At 43.9% G+C, this 15,750-nt stretch overlaps 1 protein-coding gene and 1 long non-coding RNA gene across 2 annotated transcripts; both read right to left on the bottom strand.

Moving 5' to 3' along the window:
- Positions 1-4,048: 4,048 nt before the first annotated feature.
- On the bottom strand, positions 4,049-9,557 carry RPL7L1 (ribosomal protein L7 like 1). The gene is made up of 7 exons (XM_019522039.1): positions 9,457-9,557; positions 9,117-9,225; positions 6,797-6,960; positions 6,468-6,605; positions 6,048-6,157; positions 5,636-5,848; positions 4,049-5,241 (listed from the first exon to the last, which is right to left on the bottom strand). Exons 1-6 carry the CDS (start codon positions 9,468-9,470, stop codon positions 5,640-5,642), a joined length of 744 nt encoding a protein of 247 aa, XP_019377584.1. The 5' UTR covers positions 9,471-9,557; the 3' UTR covers positions 4,049-5,241; positions 5,636-5,639.
- LOC109301114 lies at positions 8,199-8,976 on the bottom strand. Its single transcript, XR_002098434.1, has 2 exons — positions 8,736-8,976; positions 8,199-8,650 (listed from the first exon to the last, which is right to left on the bottom strand). It is a non-coding gene; the product is annotated as an uncharacterized LOC109301114 (long non-coding RNA).
- Positions 9,558-15,750: the final 6,193 nt, after the last annotated feature.

The raw sequence follows: 15,750 nt of genomic DNA, 5'->3' as shown, positions 1-15,750 counted from the left end.
TGCTCCCAGTTTGAGCCCAGGAATCATGGAAGATAAAGATTCCTCAGTCAAATAGAGATGTAGGAATTATGAATTGTACTGTAATAATACAGTAGATTTGGGACATCAAAACGTATCGCCCGTGGGTCTCAGACTACCTGGTGCAGGGCTGGAATTGGCGCTGTGCACTGCCAGATTAGTCCTGAGTGGTGGTTCTGGGGCTGGTTTGTATTGAACCATGCTAGAGCCAGCGCACAGGACCAGTCCAACAGGGAACTGTACACATCCTACATTGGCCTATCACATAAGCAGTGCATGTAGCTGGACCAGCTCTGTGCACCTGCAGCATGCCTGGTCATTCTAGAACTTATGCTGTAGGCAGCACACACAACTGGCACAAGCTACATGTTGTGACCTACTGGGGGGGCCATGCCCTAGCTCTGGCATTGTCCAGTTCAGACCAGTCCTAGAATCAGCACTCAGGGCTAGACCAGTAGAGTACAACATGCAGTACACATCCCATGCCAGCCCTTTAGGCCACATGTAGTACCCACAGCAGCAGTTCCAGTCCATGCACCACCTGGACTGCAAGCCCAAAAACAGGGCCAGCACATGCTGCACATGGCACAGAGGCTAGTGTGGAGAGTGTGCAGCCCTGTGTGCTGGTGGAACCCAATCCAGCCCATCACACCCCTGTAGTAGGTGATCGGATATTATATTGGGTATGAACATGAGTATTGCAGGAATCTGTGGTTTAAGAGGAGACAGACAGTAAAGATGCGAATGTTGTTAGGATGGAGTGTGATAAACCATAAAGTAATTTAGAAGAAAAGGGTGGGTCCAAGAATGGACATGAAACCCATGTGGTTTTGCATATTGGGATTGATAAAATTAGTGGTAGTTCCAAGCTAGATGAAATTAGTTGTTAGAACTCAAAAGGAGACTATGTAATGAGAAATCTAGGCTAAGATGGAGAAAAGAAGGATTATTTACTAGTAGGACCTGATCTGCTGAAGCCAGCCAGCTTGAGACATTCAGAATTTCCTTTGTTAGCCCAGTTGTAAGTATTCTGATCAAATGTTTCTAACTAACAGTGTAGGTACAGTCATTAATCAGTGTTGTTATATTGCTATCTAATACACTGTATTTTTATAGTAGTTTAGAACAGTCACTTAATTGTACACCTATTGGCCTGTCAGTAGCTCAGTCCAATTCCAACAAGATGGAATGAGTGTTGAATTGTCCCAATTTATCCATTGTTACATGAGTTTTGGGGATGCATCAGAAGGGAAAAGAAAACAAGGAAATCTGAATAGACTGCATCGGACATGACCTGCAGAATGGATTAGAGCAAGAAAATGGGCAGGGAAGAAATAGGAGCTTGAACAAGGTACAAGTGGGTGTTCCAGAAAATTACTGCCCTTCAAAGCTTAGAACAGAAGTTATAGTTCCCAAGCATTTTTTGTCTGTTTTTGTCAAATATCTGCGGCAGTTTCTTTATGATGCACAGAGAGGATGACCACCAACTATTGTACTCAAGTGGTAGAGGCAATTTAGTGTGGACAAACGCTTGCTCTTACCAAGGCCTCCCTTTTCTTTAGACGATAGATTCTCAAGATTATTATATCAGCATTTTGCCAAAAGGCAAACAAAATCTTGGTGAGGTGATAAAAACCCTAATGAAATTAATTATGGCTGGTTTTAATATTAATATCATATATTAATTAAAACTAGCTGAAGTAGGCATTAACCATAATATACTGAGCTTACAGAACATACTGAAGTACTCTAAAGATCCCTCTTAAATTTGTTTAAACTTTTACTGAGCAGGAAGAAAAATGTTTGTAAACATCTACAGACAAGGACAAAGTTGGAGATGAGAAAACAATGATATGGAAAAAATAAACAGGGTAATTCAGAAAACAGACAAGTTGGGAAAATACTGTAGAATGGCCATAGCATGAAATAAGATATGTGATCTGTATCACTGATTCCCAAACCATGGCTCAGACCTTCCAACAATATCCATTAAAATTTTAAAATTTAAACTACGGCTGCTCTTGCAATGGTTCAGATTGGCCAGGAGAGCAAAACTGCTTAATTAAACTGTCTACACTAGGATGAGAGATACAGTAAGAACATAAGATGCATCACACTGGGTCAGACTACAGGTCCATCTTGCCCAGTATCCCGCATTTCATACTGGCAGAGTAGATAGTAAAGGTAAGAGAACATGCAAGGTCTATCCAGCCTAATCTATCTACTTTCCTTAAACCAACAATCAGAAAACCTAGGAAGTTATAAGTCGGACATAGTACCCCTGCTTAATACCAAAAGCTGAACATATCCTGCATGAATCTGTCCAATTCCCTTTTGAATCCAGTAAAGTCATCAGCATTTAAAACTTATCTTGTATATGGAAGTTTCTCGTTGATCATCCTTGTTAGCACTAAAGTGCGATTCTGAGTTCCTTTAAGTTTTTGACTACATACTGAGAAGTGGTTGAATCAGGTGTTTTTGTTTTGTTGGGGGTTTTTTGCATAAGCTTCAACCATGTCTGATAAGACAAAATGCTAAATCAAATGGGATACTTTTAAGAGACTTTTAAAATTTGTACTAAAAGAACCCTTGCATGCTGACATCTAGGGGCTTCTGAAAGATAAACTATGAGACATCTTGCAAGTCTTCTCTCCCTGTGCACCAACAAGGTACAGGACCAAAACAGAATGAAGTCTGAATGTTAATTTAGAGGCTTTTGTTAACTGCATAGCAATCAAAAGAAATCAGACTACAGTTTACTGTTAGCCCTAGCATTCTCACTATAATTAAAACCAGTTACTTACTGGAGGAAAAAGCACTACTCAAGATTAATATTTTTATCTTAGCCTTTTACAGTCCACGTTCAAACCCTAACATTCATAAATTATAAGGCCAGAAGGGACCTTGGAAGATCATTGGGTCCAGCCCCCTGCACCAAGCAGGAAAAATACCTGGGAGTCAGGTGATTACAGCAAGGTAGTTACAAAAGCTTTTGTGCATTCGCTCAATTTTGAGTCTGAATTTTATGTTAGGTCTTACATTAGTCAAACCCTCAACTACTGTAATGTGAGAAGGGAAGGAGAAGGAAAAGACTGAGATCTTAAGCCCAGCACCCTGCTTGCATAACAAGCAAATGAAGAGAATTTTTCCTTCCCAGTCTCAGTTCTTGTATGGAAGAAGCAACTGGAAAAAAAAACAACCCACCAGAAAACTCCAGGGCTTGTCTACAAAAGAAGCGCATCATTTCACCATGGGATGTAATTTTAAACCAGTAAGTCAGTTCAAGACAGCTGGGGAAACTTAACTTGAATTAAACTTCAGCCAATTCCAAACAAACAAGATGAAGGTATAACTGAATAAACTAGTCTTAAAATGTGAAAGACTATGAGTCTAGGCTTTGTCTTTGTTTAAAAGCCAATTTAAATTAAACTGATGTAACTTCTCTATGTAGTTTAGGCCTTACAACAGTTAAGGCTATAAACCTATTGATTAATACATCTCTGTTAGGTTTTCTAATGTCACTATTCAACAACGAAAAAGGTTTTGAGCGGTTAACATGATGGGTGAAAAAAAGCAAACAGTAACAAGCAACAAGAAAAGAGGGTTTCTTAAAATGAGTGAAATGTGCTGGTATAAGGATTATGAGGGGAAGAGGAGGGCCAGGGGGGTAAATCAAAACACAACATTTGTATACTTGGTAGGAGTCCCCAGTAGAAGTACAAATATAATACATCTGCAATAGCCTTTGCACTTGCAACACACACACACACCCCCCCCCCCCCCAAAGGGAGGAGGAGGAATGGCTTGCTCAAGACCACAAAAGAAGCATTCATGCATTCCTCCTTACTCCAGTATGAACTAGTCCATCTTTCCCCTAAGACCTTGTAAGAACTTAAAATCTGAATTCAGACTTTTGAGCAACATGTCTGTCCAAAATGATCAGGATAAAGTCTACTTCTAACACACAAGGTACAGGGAGGGGCACTGAGGGGAGCACCCATTAACAAATTTGCCATCAAAAGGAAGAGAGAGCATCTCAAATTCACTAAAACCTAAACTCTGGTTTCAACTCATGGCAAAAATTATCCACGCAACAGTTAATGCTGAAGTTACATGAGAAAAAAACATTTTTACAGAAATACAGCAGGACTTTTCACCTCCTTCTATTAATACTAGGCGAGATTAGCAAGCCAGACTCAGAGCTTCCTTTGCTACGTTAACTATGGAATTCAATGTCTACAATAGTCAGCAAAGATAATCCTCTCCAACTAATGTAACCCCACTTTAATTTTACACAGTAGTCAGTGAACCATTCTATTTTCTGTGCCATTACTATCTAGGTTAAGGGACATCAAACTCCCTAGTTTAACATGAGCAGCTGCTCAGTTTCACTGCAGAAATCTGCCTTTCTAAATTAATAATTTGCTGTGTATAGACATTCCTTCAATAATCTAGAGTTTGATTTAAAAATATATTTATTTGAAATCTGAATGAGACAGTCCATATATTCTCTTTATATTAGTACTAAACTGGTAGTCAACTTTATTTCCCTAAAAGGAAAACTTGAGTCCTTTGAAGTCCGAATTTGGCAGAATCTGAAAGCCATCCCATAGTCCATTAGCAGAGATTCCACTTCAATATGATCTGGGTATTTCAAAAATTCAAGAACCATCTACGAAGACTGTTTTATCCTGGGGGCTTGAACGGCAACAGTCTGAGAAACACTGTGCTTCTCAGCCTTCACTGCGTACCAGGACAGATACAAGTCTTAGCAAGCAACTGGGATACCAAGGAGTGAAGCATACTTCTACAGCAAGTACAGCATCACTAGAGAAACTGATTCTGTTTGGGAAGGTTGTATCACAAGATACTCAGATGCAAGCCACCAATCATTTATATGTAACAAGAATATAAACCCATGCAAGGGCATTCCAAAGAAAATGGAACCCTCAGAAGGCAGCTGATACAAAACGAACAGTAAAAGTGTGTTTGTTTTAGTAATGAGATTGAAGAAAGCACTGCTTCCAGCAACAGCAAGTCACTCCTTTTTTGCATTTGACAGCAAATTTCACTTTTTCCTGGTAGAAGGCTCAGTATTGAGTTCATCTCCATCCTCCATGCACTTTCCAGAAAAAAATTGTAATATTATGTAGAGTAGTTCCAGGAGCAAGAAGAGATGTACATAGGGAAGAAAAGAGCCATCAAAACACCTTCAGATAAATCCTAGAAAGCAGAAAAAGAGAGCTTTTTTAGCTGTCTTTTAAGACAACACATAGCCTCCAAACATAAGTTCAGTTGGACTACTGATTGCTAAAGGAAAATACTGTAGAGGGCCTAAGAATATCAATTTATCACATCTTATTTACACAATGCCTAGGAGATCCCCAAATGCTTTGCTCGCAATACAAGTATCTGCACACTTGACAGGCTGCTAGCATTTCCCTATAAGCGTTTCACAGTTCCTCCTGCTTTGATGGTCATTTCTGCATGGTGAAGGGCTAAACACAAAGAAATCCCCACCCACTAACAAGGCCCCACAAGAATATTTTAAAGAAATCAGATAGAGTAAAATAATGTTCCACCTGGGTTTTGTAAGAGGGAAGTGGCAACTCCTCACCCAATTAGTTCAGGTGACGTATAAGTTCATTAATTCCTTCGCCTCGGCAACCTGTCGAGCCTATCTCCTTTAGGAAACCCACTCTGTTACGTGCGGCATGGCGAGCCACCGAAAGATAAAATGGCCACAGAAAGTTATTAACTTCTCGAAAATGCTGACCAGCTGAGTAGATTTCATGAATGAGATCTTCCAGGCATATAAGGCCAAACTTTCCTGCAGAACAAATATGTACCCATTAAAAAGGAGAAACATGTAAAATCTTTCTGTGCCTCACATGACCACCTCCATATTCCCAAACACAGAAATCTTTTGCTACCTTCTAGTTCCTGCCCCCCCTCCCATCATGTTGCAAACCCACAGACTTTACAATCCCCCTCTTTGCCGAGTTCACTGCCTCTGTCTTCTTCCTCACCTAAGTGCTCCTCTATTACAGTGTTGTCTGTTAAAGGAACTTTCTTCTTATTGATCTTTGCTTGACCTCGTTTCAGGATGAGTTCTCGTATAGATTTCAGATTAGGATACCTGTGCCAAGACATTTGTGGTTTAACACTAGCAAAGAGCAAAGTGGATTTTCCCTACTGCACTACTGTTCCAGAGGTTGAGAGGAACTGTGCAGTCCAGCAGGCAAAAAAGGAACTATAACATGCATTATAATGATCTAAATGCCAAAGCTGAGGATTACACCGGAAGAGCCATCGTCCTATAACACAGCATCATGCTATAGCATGATTTTATTATATCGCTACACCAGAAAGAAAATTACATTAGAAAGACACTAAATATTAATATTTACAGTTTATCACTCTATTACGAAAGTCAGAGGAGCACTTACCCCCATGCCACATACGGCTCTACAATCCGCAGCATCTTCAGTGAGGATGGGCACAGCTTAACAAACATGCCACTGAAAATCTTCCTCAACCGTAGCATTTCTATGACTCTTCGTACTCTCAAACTCACTCCTTTAATCCTGAATAAGAAAAACCATAATCAGTGACAGTACTTTTCCCACACAGGAAGAGAGAGATACTGTTCCCTGCAGTCACCTCTCTGTTACCTCCAGCCTCAGCTTTTCTCCACAGTGCAAATGGAAAAATCAAGACATTTAGATGGCAAGTAGAGATAATCAGCACAAAAAATAGCATAAACAGAATTCCTTACTCTGCAATCCGTACAACAAAGGCCAGCTTGTGTCCCTGGGGCAGAACCATTTGCCCAGGCCTCTGTTCCATGCGCCTGAGACGGACATCATCTCGGTGTTTGCGCCGTGAATCTCTAACAAATGTCTCAAGACGTTTGAATTGGATCTGTTTCCCCTTCTGATTCTAAGGGCAGAAAGAAAAAGATCACAATTCACAAACCCTGCTTGCAAACCCATAGCATCAGGGAAAAGACATTCGCAGCTAAAAGTCAAGAAACTCTGTAACCTATGCTCTCTCTCCTCGCTGCCTTTTAGCAAAGAAGAGACAGAAAAAATTTAGAGCCAAGGCCAAACTGGAAACAGACAATATTAAATTCATGAAACCTATACCAACAAAAATTTCTGACCAGGGTGAGTGTTTTGCGCTGAAAGTGCTAAAAGCAGCAGCATTTTTTGGCATAGATTATTTTGCCAAAATCTCCCTCAGCCTATTGCCTCAAGTCTACCACAAAGATTCAGGTCAAGGCACTTATAGAAAACTTCAGTATGAACAGGTTAAATCTGGTAAAGTTTTGGGAAACTGAGAACCAGGTCTTATGAAGGTTTCCCGGGACACTGTTACCAGCTCATACCAAGTATGCACATCAGAGAAATCCCACACCTGTAGAATCCTGTCAGCTATGGGCTGGGCCAAGTGTCTGTGTGGGCCCAGGCTCTTTTTTTCTATAATTACAGGGCAAGAGAATAGGCCTTATGAGGAGAGGCTGAGGGCCATGGGACTCTTCAGCCTGGAAAAGTGCAGGCTCAGGGGAGACCTGGTGGCTGCCAATAAGTACAAGAGGGGTGTGCATGAGGATCTGGGGGAACGTCTGTTCACCAGAGTGTCCTGAGGGACAACAAGGACCAACAGTCATAAACTCCTCCAAGACCATTTTAGGCTGGACATAAGGAAAAACTTCTTTACTGTCCGAGCCCTCAAGGCCTGGAATAGACTCCCTCCAGAAGTGGTGCAGGCACCTACTCTGGACCCATTCAAGAAACGTTTGGACGTTTATCTTACTGAGATCCTTTGACCTTAGTGGACTTCCTGCCCCTGGGGCAGGGGGCTGGACTTGATGATCTTCAAGGTCCCTTCCAGCCCTAATGTCTATGAAATCCGAAATGTTAGGAATTTCATAGTTCCCTCAGATGTTTGTTACACGTACTCAAAACCCAAGACGTGACTTATTTTTTCCAATCCCAATGCCTAAACTAAGGATATTAAAGATTCCTGGAAGGAGGAAAGATTGTGCAGCTCCGCCCCTCAGTGCTGACTGGACGTTGATTTTGCAGACAAATCTCAGATTTGGCAGTTTCTGCAAAATCATGAATGGAGTAGACCCCTAATCATTAAGCACTAGAACAGACTGCCTAAAGGAGTTCATACACTCCCCATCATTGAGGACTTAAGAGCACGTCAGACAAATAGGTGATCCTGCCTTGGGACACCAAGATAGATTATATGCCCATGCTAGGTCCATCCCAGCCCCATCTTCTGGGATGCCCATGCAAGATTTTAAAAAGTTCTCATGGCAGGTACCTACTACAACAACAGAACTCTTAAAGTACTTAAGAACAGATATCCAGCCCTAATCGTGTTGACAGGCTGCAGCACTATAACTCCCCTCCTGTGCACCACATAAGCCGTACAGAAAAAAAGCATCAAGCGCCCCATCAAGCCTGCAAGCAGCCTTCGCCATACAGCCCGTCAACTATATCTGCTCCTCTGGACACCTGGGCAGCACAATACAGTGCCAAGCGTCAACACCCAAACTAGCTCTAACCCTGCTAGTCGCCCAGGTACTGGAAGCAGCCTAGCCAGGCTTGTGCACCCCCTGCTGAATATTTGATTTCAGAGGGCTGTTCATGGAGTGATGCTACCCAGTGGAAGAGTTACAGAATCTAACTCTTAGCTGTCACCCCCTGCTCCTCCCACACACACTACTGCATCACAGAAGACAGCAAGCCCCTTTCACATTGAACATCCTTCAACAAGTCTCCACATCACCTGCCCAACAACCCGGGCACTGAGCAACTGGTTGCATGCCAAGTGCTTCCGAGTACGGTCCACCTTGGGAGCTTTCCCTCTGGCCAAGCACTGGGGACAGAGCAGCTGCCAGAGCCCGCTCACCCTGGGGGTGAGTGCCAGCGCTCCCATGGCACGCCCGCCCCTACCTTTGAATCATAGAAAAAGTGGGTTACAAGGGACCTCAGGAGGTCATCAAGTCCAGCCCCCTACTCAAAGCAGGACCATCCTAACTAGATCATCCCAGACATGGCTTCGTGTGGCTGGATCTTAACCTTCCTCTTGTCCAGCAGCGCCTGCTTGGCCTGTGTGGCCTTGATGGCCAGATACGCCTTCCTCTTCTTCAGCAAGTTCTCCGGCACCCGCGGGATCTTCGGCTTGGGTCTAAGGCCAAGGCAAAGAGAGAGCAACCCGTCAGGCCACAGCTACCAGGCAGCTGCAGGCCCCAGAGCCCCGCAGCACCCGCCCCATTCAGCCCAGCCCATGGGGGGGTCCTTCTGGCCCCACGGGCGGCAGCAGCAGCTCCACAACCCTCCCGGCGCCCGGCCGCGCCCAACAGACCTCGCCTGCCCCGCGGATGCACGCGGATCCTCCTCCTCCCCCAGCAGTACTCACTCTGCCTCCGCCATGCTGCCCCGCCGCCTGGAACCGTGCTCCAGCTACTGCGCATGCGGGCTCCTTGACCACCGAGTCGCTAGCAACAGAGCAGCTACCGTGCTCGTTGCGCATGCGTACTGGGCAGCAGGTCGGCTTTCTAGCCGCCGTCTTTATGGTTTTTCTCGGCGGCGTAGGAGCCGTTCCGCCTGGTGCTTTTTTTTTTTTTTTGAATGCTCAAGCTTTATTGGAAGCAAGCAGCCGCGAACACAACACAGCGGGTTCTGGCTGTAGCACGTGTCCCAGCCAGAGCTTGGGCCAGGCAAAAGTGGGGGGGAGCGAGGGGTACCGATTCGGAGCTATTGGTTGATGGCAATATCAGCTCCGTTGGCCTGGGGTTGTTGTTTTCTCTGAGTTTCGTTTTGCATGTGCTGGGTTTTGAATGACTAGATTCTGGGGGGTTTTTGCGTCTTTTTCTGCAGCCCCTTGTGGATTAGACTGCATCCCATTTTCCCAGTGGTCTGAGGGACAAGGGGCTGTCCCCTTGGGAAGCTTCTACTTTGGAGCTAGTTGAGTCTTTCAGGTGTCTGTTGCCTCCCTGGATGAAGGGAAGGTGCGCATCTGGCTTGATCATGTCTTGGCCTCTTGTGGGCTAAGATCAGGGTTTGAAATTCAGGGGGGGCTAAGCCTCCCTTCATAAGCAACAAGAGCACCTGAGTCTTTCTAAGCAGCTTAGGTGGTGGTGACTCCTTCCAGCTTCCTGGTGCTACCGCCGCAGACCCCTTGCAAGCAGAGCTGTCCCTTGGGGCATGCAGGGCCTCAGGCACATCAGCCTGTGTGGGGTCAGCAGGGCGGGGAGTGGCGAGTGGCTGGAGCCAGCAATACTTGGTGGCAGTGCTTGGCAGCAGCAGCGCATGATGGCCACAGTGGGGCCTATAAGGCACTGACCACTGGGCCCAGGGCAGTCGCCCTGATTCTGCCCTCACCCCCCAGAGACAGCCTGGCCCCCAGGAATTGGAGTATAATTTGAACCCTAGGTAAGATCCTCCCCTCTTCTGCTCAAGAAGAGTTTTACAGGTGGTCACAAGGAGGAATTTGGAATGTATTTTATATTTGATTATAAGCTTTCACCAGTTTTCAGGCAAAGAAAAGCACATTTTAGAGTGGGAGAAACTTAAGATGCCCAAGCAAAGGGCTGCTAATTAATTACACAATACAGGTAGAATCTGCACTTTCCAAAGCCTGAATTCTCTTGTCAGTTGAAATATATTGCAACTTTATAAGCAACTACTGCTTTAAAAACTTACAAATCACTTTATAAAAGCTGTGTGTAACAAGATTTTTTCCTTTTTTTTCCATTAAAAAGTTTCAAGTATAGTCAAGTCTTGGGAGTTCATAGCTGAACTGTACAATGTCCAAATTACAGCAGCACCTGGCTTCCTGATCACCTGCCATGGACATGGGAAACAAAAAGTATATAATTGAAAAGAACACAAATCCAAAAGAGACATTTAAGGTATCCACATTTTAGCAAGACGCTCCAAATTTACACTGTGAACCAGCAGAACCAGGCCTCCAGTGAACCAATCCTGCAGTGACTGGTTAAGATGAGCAATGGAGAGCTTAGTATCACCCTGACTCATGATATAGGAATTAAAAAAAACTGACAGTCACCAAGTGCAAGCATTCAAAATTTGTGAGTTGGACCTTCCTTCTTCATCCATGAACATTAAATTGTTAACTATGTTTCTGATTCCTGAAATGTAGCTCATATTTGGATCCTTTTTCCAAGTTTTCTACACAGCCACAACATCCAATAATTTTCAAACAAGTTTTAAGTAAATATAGCATTACAGGTACAGTACAACACCTGCCCGTGGCTCCTGCTGCCAGCTTGAGTGCTGTTGCAACTACACTGTCCAAAGGAGGGGCTGCAACTTCATATAAACCCAATGTACTACTCCGTTTCTGTGGGAAATGGGCCATTCAGAATCCAAAAAAAACCAGCTGCATTTCCAAATGGTTTTTGCTGGTTTATAAACATCTATTACATTACCATTTTCAGACAGCTGTATACATGATACAACAAGGATTAACAACAGTGTATAGTGTTGTTTTCTTGCTGTGAATTAATCACTTATTTATTCAGTATAATCCTGGCTGTAACCCTTGAATTGGCTTTTTTGGGAGAACAGAATGAGGATTTTTTTGCACCTTCTTTCTTTCTAACAAGTATAGATGTGTTACATGAACATTAATTTCTATTCCAGAATTTTAATCAAGCTAAACATCTCACTCTGATAGGTGTAAATTAAAGCCTATTCTATTTCTATTCTTAAACTTTTGCAGTTTCTCTCTATGTTAACGCCCTTTGTAGGTCCTTTAACTTTATTCTGCAAATTTAAAGATTCCATTCATAGGACATTTAATTTTTTTTTAAGTATTAATTAATTGTCTTTACACCATAATTTCAGAGACCTTAAAGATGACATTTTACAGGCAGCGAAGAGGAAAACTTGTCTTCTTGCAGCTTGTCTGAATATTTTTATTTAGTTACTGCTAATTGACATCCAGGAACTTTTAATTGCAACGTGTGCCCCTTTAAAACACATTTGTTTTTAAAATCTAATTATAATTATTCTGGCAACAGACAAACAAATATTTAATTCTAATGGAAAAGCAATGCAACGTGAAACAATGTTTTCTGAGTGAGGAAAGGATTAGCTTCTGATTCAAGGCTGTATGCCTATAAATGTGTTTAGGACTAATTATTAGAGTAAGGGCTACCAGACTGGGCTTTAGATTAAGCCAAACTGCAATATTTGATTTCAGAGTGCTGTTCATGGAGTGATGCTACCCAGTGGAAGAGTTAGAGAATCTGACTCTCAGCTGTCAGCAGTTATAAGAACAGAATGCTAGTGGTGACATTTCACAAAAAGTCTTTTAAGAACTTCATTTTTTTATGGGAACTTGTGTCAATTTGGATTTTGCATTTATGGTCAATTTATTATTCCTGTCTTATACTTTTCTCCTTAATTTATGTGTGTACTGCACCATGAAAGAAAAATGCAAATAGACAACAAGAAAGTAGCAATACTTCATAGGAACAGAAGGGTCATCCTGGAGCATTGATTGCAGTCCCCTGTGTTTACAGGCAGTCACTGACCCAAGGAATCCCTCCAAATCACTGCTTCAAACCCTCATACATGGACACAAGTACAGTTCCCTATAGTGTAAATAATCTGATGGGGTAGAAGAATGGTTTGGGATCCACAGTGGGGTCTAAGGCCATAGAAGTGATATTGTCTGCAATTAATAGAAAATATTTTTCCAAATTCATTGTAATATGCCATTAAGATGTGTAAATCATTTTGAATCTTCCTCTTCCACTCTAATTTGCTGTATTACTTTCTGTAGGACTATCAGCATGAGTGACATGCAGTTATTTGTAAGTGCTTTATGACATCATTTGTGAAATATTTTGAAATCATCTGTACTTTGGCTGTATAGCACATTATGACTGGTGATTGGTGAATCTGAAGAGGCTTGATTTCGATTTCATAGATTTCATAGACATTAGGGCTGGAAGGGACCTTGAAGATCATCAAGTCCAGCCCCCTGTCCCAGGGGCAGGAAGTCACATGGGTTAACAAGGGTCAAAGGTTTCCAGCAAGATAAGCATCCACACATTTCTTGAATGGGTCCAGCATAGGTGCCTGCACCACCTCTGGAGGGAGTCTATTCTACGGCTTGGGGGCTCAGACAGTAAAGAAGTTTTTCCTTACGTCCAGCCTGAAATGGTCTTGGAGGAGTTTATGGCTGTTGGTCCTTATTTTTCCTTGGGGACCTCTGGTGAACAGACCCTGGTTCTCCCAGATCCTGATGTACACCCCTTACGTACTTATAAGCAGCCACCATGTCCCCCCGAGCCTGCGTTCTTCTAGGCTGAAGAGTCCCATGGCTCTCAGCCTCTCTTCGTAAGGCCTATTCTCTTGCCCTCCAATCATGTGCGTGGCTCTCCTCTGGACTCTCTCAAGCTTCTCCACATCCTTTTTGAACTGTGGAGCCCAAAACTGGATGCAGTACTCCAGCTGCGGCCTCACCAAGGCCGGGTACAGTGGGAGGATGACATCCTGAGATTTACTTGAGAAGCATCTATGGATGCAAGCCAGCATTTTGTTTGCTTTACCAGCTGCGACATCATATTGGTGGCTCATGTTCATCTTGTGGTCAGTCATGACCCCCAAGTCTCTTTCAGCAGTGGTGGTAGCAGGCGTAGCACTGCTGAGCCTATATGCATGCTGCGGGGTTTTTCTCCCCAAGTTGAAGTACCTTACCTTTATCGGTATTGAACGTCATCAGGTTTGTATCTGCCCACTTACTAAGTTTATCCAAGTCAGCCTGGATCACTAGCCTGTCCTCAGGTGTGGACACCATGCCCCAAAGTTTAGTGTTATCGGTGAACTTAGCCAGTGTGCTTCTGACACCAGTGTCCACATCATTGATAAAGATGTTTAAGAGAACTGGTCCAAGGACAGAGCCTTGGGGGATGCCACTGGTCACAGAGCACCATAGCGATTCACTAGCATCAGCCACTACTCTCTGGGTCCAACCTCGGAGCTAATTTCCCAGCCATCAGACTGTGGCATAGCCAAGGCCACAGTTGGCCAATTTTTCCATGAGAAAGTCATGGAACACTAAATCAAAATCTTTTTTAAAGTCCAGATATATGACGTCAATCTCTTCTCCCTTGTGCAGGTGATATGTCACCTGGTCATAGATGATGAGATTGGTCAGGCAAGACCTACCCACGACAAACCCATGCTGGCTATCTCTCAGGATGTTACCTTCAGCCAGCTTATCCAGAAGGGTTTCCTCGATAATTTTCTCCAGAATCTCACTGGGGATTGAAGTCAAGCTGATTAGCCTGTAATTACCAGGATCTACTTTCTGCCCTTTCTTGCAGATGGGTACCACGTTGGCCTTCTTCCAGTCTTCAGGTACTTTACCTGAGCGCCATGAGTTTTCAAATATTTTTGCCAATGGTTGGGCTATGACACCTGCCAGCTCCTTGAGTACTCTAGGGTGTAATCTGTCAGGACCAGCTGACTTGAAGGTGTCCAGCCTCTCAAGGTGATCCTTTACTAGATCAGCATCGATGCTGGGTATAAATATGCCCTCACCCTGGCCATCCCACGTCTTGCTAGGCAAGGCTGTCCCATTGGACTGATGAAAGACCGACACGATGTACCCATTAAGCAGATTGGCCTTTTCCTGGGTGTCGGTTATCAGCTGCCCCATTTAGTTCAGCAGGGGTTCAATGTTACCCTTACTTTTTTTCCAACTCCCTACATATCTGAAAAAGGACTTCTTGTTTCCCTTGATATGTGAAGCCAGACTGAGCTTGGTTGCAGCCTTGGCTTTCCTGATCCGCTCCCTGCAGGTACAGACCAGTGCTGAGTACTCCTCCTTGGTGGTAATTCCAGCCCTCCATCCTTTATAAGTCTCTCTTTTTAGGTGTAGGAGGTCCTCAAGTTCCCTGCTGAGCCAAGGGGGTTGCTGCGCCCTTTTGCTACCCTTCCTCCAAGATGGGATGGCCATCCCTTGTGCTATCAGGATCGCTCCCTTGAGGTGCAACCACTCCTCTTGGACTCCTCTTCCTGTCGAGTTGTGGTCCCTTAGGGCCTCAACAACAAGCCTCCTGAGCTTGTCCAAGTCAGCTTTCCTGAAGTCAAGGACTTCTGTATTGCTGACTGACTTGTCAGCTTTGTAAAGGTGATCATCTCATGGTCACTATCACGCAGCTTTCCGTCGATTCTTTGGTCACTGACTAGGTCATCCCCTTTGGCCAGTACCAGGTCTAGCAATGCTTTACCTCTTGTCGGCCCATAGACTTGAGTCAGGTAGAGCTCATCCACACACATGAGAAAGCTTTGCCACCAATTGGATTTGGCTGAGTGCTCTTCCCATGAGATGTCTGGGTAGTTAAAGTCTCCCATGACAACCATGCACTGACAGCGTGCAGGCTCAGTCAGTTCCCTGGTGAATTTCTGGTCCAGCTCTTGTTTCTGGTTAGGAGGTCTGTAGTAGACTCCTACCATGATGTCCCCTGTGCCACGTTCCCCACATATTTTAACCCAGAGAGACTCCAGATGTCCTTCGTGGGTGCCAGAGTCAATTTGCAGGGACGTGTAGCTGTCCTTGACATAGAGAGCTATACTCCCACCCCTCTAATCTGCACGATCTCACCTGTACAGGGTATAGCTATCTATACCTGTAGCCCAGTCATAGGTGGAGTCCCACCAGGTCTCTGTT

Source organism: Gavialis gangeticus, unplaced genomic scaffold (assembly GCF_001723915.1).
Source record: "Gavialis gangeticus isolate Ggan-Ray unplaced genomic scaffold, GavGan_comp1, whole genome shotgun sequence".
NCBI classification, from domain to species: domain Eukaryota; kingdom Metazoa; phylum Chordata; order Crocodylia; family Gavialidae; genus Gavialis; species Gavialis gangeticus.
The sequence above is the reverse complement of the archived record's forward strand: the minus strand, read 5'-3'. Positions and strand labels throughout refer to the sequence as shown.

What these genes read in the sequence shown, in the direction of transcription:
- RPL7L1 (XM_019522039.1), bottom strand. An exon ending in GAGCCGTATGTGGCATGGGG is followed by an intron (nt 6,158 to 6,467) that starts GTAAGTGCTCCT and finishes GTCTTGGCACAG; the next exon opens with GTATCCTAATCTGAAATCTA. An exon ending in TGTAATAGAGGAGCACTTAG is followed by an intron (nt 5,849 to 6,047) that starts GTGAGGAAGAAG and finishes TTTGTTCTGCAG; the next exon opens with GAAAGTTTGGCCTTATATGC.